Below are 3,250 nucleotides of genomic sequence, written 5' to 3' on the forward strand. Positions count from 1 at the left end.
TAGCTTAAAACGTTACAAATGCAATGTTGTGGCCGGCAGAGTCTCACTTGTAACGGGCGTATCTATCACAAGTTTGCGACGGGTCAAGTACTGTTCATGTGAGTAGATAAGACAAAACAAATTGCTACTCCCAAAACACTCCACTTTTGTCTTATCTACCCTACATGGGTAGTACTTGACCCGTTGCAAACTTACGATGGATATGCCCATCACAAATGAGAATTTGTGTCGCTGCACCATGTGACCATGGGCATGTCGCATGTTGTATTTTACATAAAACTTTGGCCTACCCATCATCACCCAAAAATTTGTGTTTTGGTAGCTGCATTTTGGCTCAATTACGAACAAATATTCTCAACTATATCCTTAACTATTGTTAAGTATTTAGTACTTACAGATAGTCTTGTGAAAATGGCATGAAATAGAATATCTCAAATTCTTCTCCGCTACAAAGGTGTTGTTTGATTGCTTTATGTGAATTAAATTTCTATGAAATTAAAAACCATATGAATTTGACATTTTATGTGAATGTTCCATTTTTTTTTTTTTTTTTTTTTGGCAGCAGTAAAACAAGTTCTTTTATACTCCCTCCTATTCTAAATAACTCTCCCCATTTCCTTATTCATTTATTCACAATACTCTCCTCTTTTCCTTATTTGGTAAAGTTTTATACTTATTTTAATCACCTCACCCCACAACAAGGGTGCACCTAAATACACGGAGACAAAGTACTGGGATACTGGAGTTTGAGTGCATTGGACAAAATTAGCCTTATGTTTATTCCACTTGATGCCTCTGAGATTTAATTAGAGTTGTTGAAAGTTTTAACGCATTTTTTTGGTTTTTGTCTTTTGTGTCATCTTTTTACCCATTATTTGTTAAGAAACTTTATTACGGTACTCTCACTCAATATTTTTTCCACAAATTCTTATTTAAGACCGCCACTATCCGTCTTAAGTTTAAGACGGGTCAAATACATACCAAATCACCCTACTAGTTCCCTAGAAAATGCTAAAACTTTTGTCTTTTACTACCCCACTTGATTGTATTTAACCCATCTTAAGCAAGACTTATTGTATTTTTTCCTACAAAAGACGAATTTGTGAGTTAAAATACGCACACTTAAATATTATTAAATTCTATTGATGATCAAAATCAATACGTTATTTCGCGTTCATTTAGCAAATTTAGTCGAAAGTCGTTAAATCGACCATTATTTGTCCCCAAAAATCAAATTTGTGCCAAATAATTTTCAAGGGTGTTTATTTTTGATAATTTTTGAAGATAAATGATATCATCGAGTCACTCAACAATAAGAACGGAGTAATATATAGTACTACATATTACGTCTTAAATAAGACTTACTGAAAAAGAATTCGTGACAAAAGTTAATCTTCAATAAGTTTAAGTATATAATTAATTCCAACACTGAAATACTACGTTAACTTTAACCGATGCAACTTGTGCATCCACTGAATTAAAAAAAAAAATACAAAATTTGTCGACGGAGCAACCATCAATCTAGATCAACCAATTGTATGTGCTTCGAATCCATAAAGCAAAATTTGATAACTAATGCTCCTTCCCTTGTTGATACATATACCTGCGAACGATGAACACGAGATTACTTGCACGATAATAATCTATACCAACATTCATAACAATATATCAACAAGAATGAGAAACTTACATTAAAGAGAGTACGGCGAAAAAGGACAATATGAAGGAATATAAGAGTTCATATCAATTCCAAACAAGTTACTTTCATGGTACGCATCCATGGAATTCAAAACACCGATTTCAGGTAGACTTTCACTTGTTTGTGCAACTTTTTGTTTATTCTTTTTATCCATCGATGCTTCAACTAACTCAAATTCCGAAGGCTCTCTTCTAGTTGAGCTTATTGGTTCCTTTCTCTTATTCTTCTTAAGCGAACCACGTGGACGGCCTTTAGAAATTTGAACATTTGGCTCAAGTATTACCGGCCTGAGAGCATGTAATAATGAACAAAGTTTTTCCTCAATGTCTTTCTTTTCGAAAATGGGAGCCTCTTGATATCTATCGAGCAACTTATCGCACAATCCAACAATCCCATTTTCTTCATTCTGCATTTCAGTACCATCACAAGCAGTCAAAAAAATCTTATCAACCCTCCATTGTGAATTTATAGAATCCAACAACAAGCTAGTTTCCTTCGAACGATTCATCATATGAGCACAAGGTAACCCCATAGTGGCAGCAAAATGACCACTGCATTCTGCTTTGAATGTACCAGATTTAACCATCTTATACTGCTTGTATAAAAGCCCTAAAGCAAAACGAGAGACACACGAATAAAGAAATTTAAATTGAAGTATACGACACCTATGTGGAATTCGAATACGTTCACTCTCAAGTGTTGTATTTATTTCTTGAAACTCATTTTCAATTGCCAAACATATCTTACTCGCTACTTGTGCAAAGTCACCCGTTGATACTTGTAAGTAACCCTTTAACTTTGCATGTGCACCCTCGGCTCGTGAAGATACTCGATTTCCGAAGTGTGGATATGTATCAATCCAGGCAGTCACAAATTTTTCCTTATAAGGCAACCATGTTTCTTTCAAGTAAAACTGAATAATATGTTTCTCCTTGTATAAAAGTTCTATTAAATGCCAAGCTTCATAAAATGAAGCTTCTGTTTCCGCATACATCACAGCATTCCAAGTCGAGAGAAACATGTCCCAGTCCTCATCATTAGTGAACTGATTTTTGCACTTAGCAACTATGTTTTTTTGTATGTGCCAAATGCACAACAAATGGGTAGTTCGAGGAAATACACAAGCAATCGCCTTCATTAATGTTGTGTTTCTATCAGAGACCATAACCAAAGGCTGAGATGAAGGACCAATCATCTCAAGAAATATCTCAAGAGCCCAAATATAGTCTTCAACATTTTCTTTGTTTAAGAAAACAAAGCAAGAATAGAACGATTTATTGGAGCTCGACACTCCAACAATATCAAGAAGAGGCATCTTCTAGTGGATTCTTACGGGTATCATGGTAAATACCACCTCTATCACAACCAATCGTTACATATTCATCTTTTTTAGAATTCTTAATAGAAATGGCGTACCCTTTTGATGCAAAACAATTTTTCACGTCCTCCATAAGTTCTTCTCGATTATGAAACCGTTTACCATGTAGTTCATTGACATTGATCTCACTAGCATTCATACTCTGTAAATCCATAACCGCCAATTACCTGACA

The 3,250-nt window shown here is 34.8% G+C and overlaps 1 protein-coding gene across 1 annotated transcript; it reads right to left on the minus strand.

Annotated features, from left to right (window-relative positions):
• Positions 1-1,691: 1,691 nt before the first annotated feature.
• LOC141601165 (uncharacterized) lies at positions 1,692-3,014 on the minus strand. The gene has a single exon (XM_074421435.1). The coding sequence runs from the start codon at positions 3,012-3,014 to the stop codon at positions 1,692-1,694; it is 1,323 nt and encodes a 440-aa protein (XP_074277536.1).
• Positions 3,015-3,250: the final 236 nt, after the last annotated feature.

This window comes from Silene latifolia, chromosome 9, assembly GCF_048544455.1.
Source record: "Silene latifolia isolate original U9 population chromosome 9, ASM4854445v1, whole genome shotgun sequence".
Classification (NCBI taxonomy): Eukaryota; Viridiplantae; Streptophyta; class Magnoliopsida; order Caryophyllales; family Caryophyllaceae; genus Silene; species Silene latifolia.

Bases quoted from the DNA above. Each gene is read 5' to 3' on its own strand.
- LOC141601165 (XM_074421435.1), bottom strand. From the start codon at position 3,014: ATGCCTCTTCTTGATATTGTTGGAGTGTCGAGCTCCAATAAATCGTTC.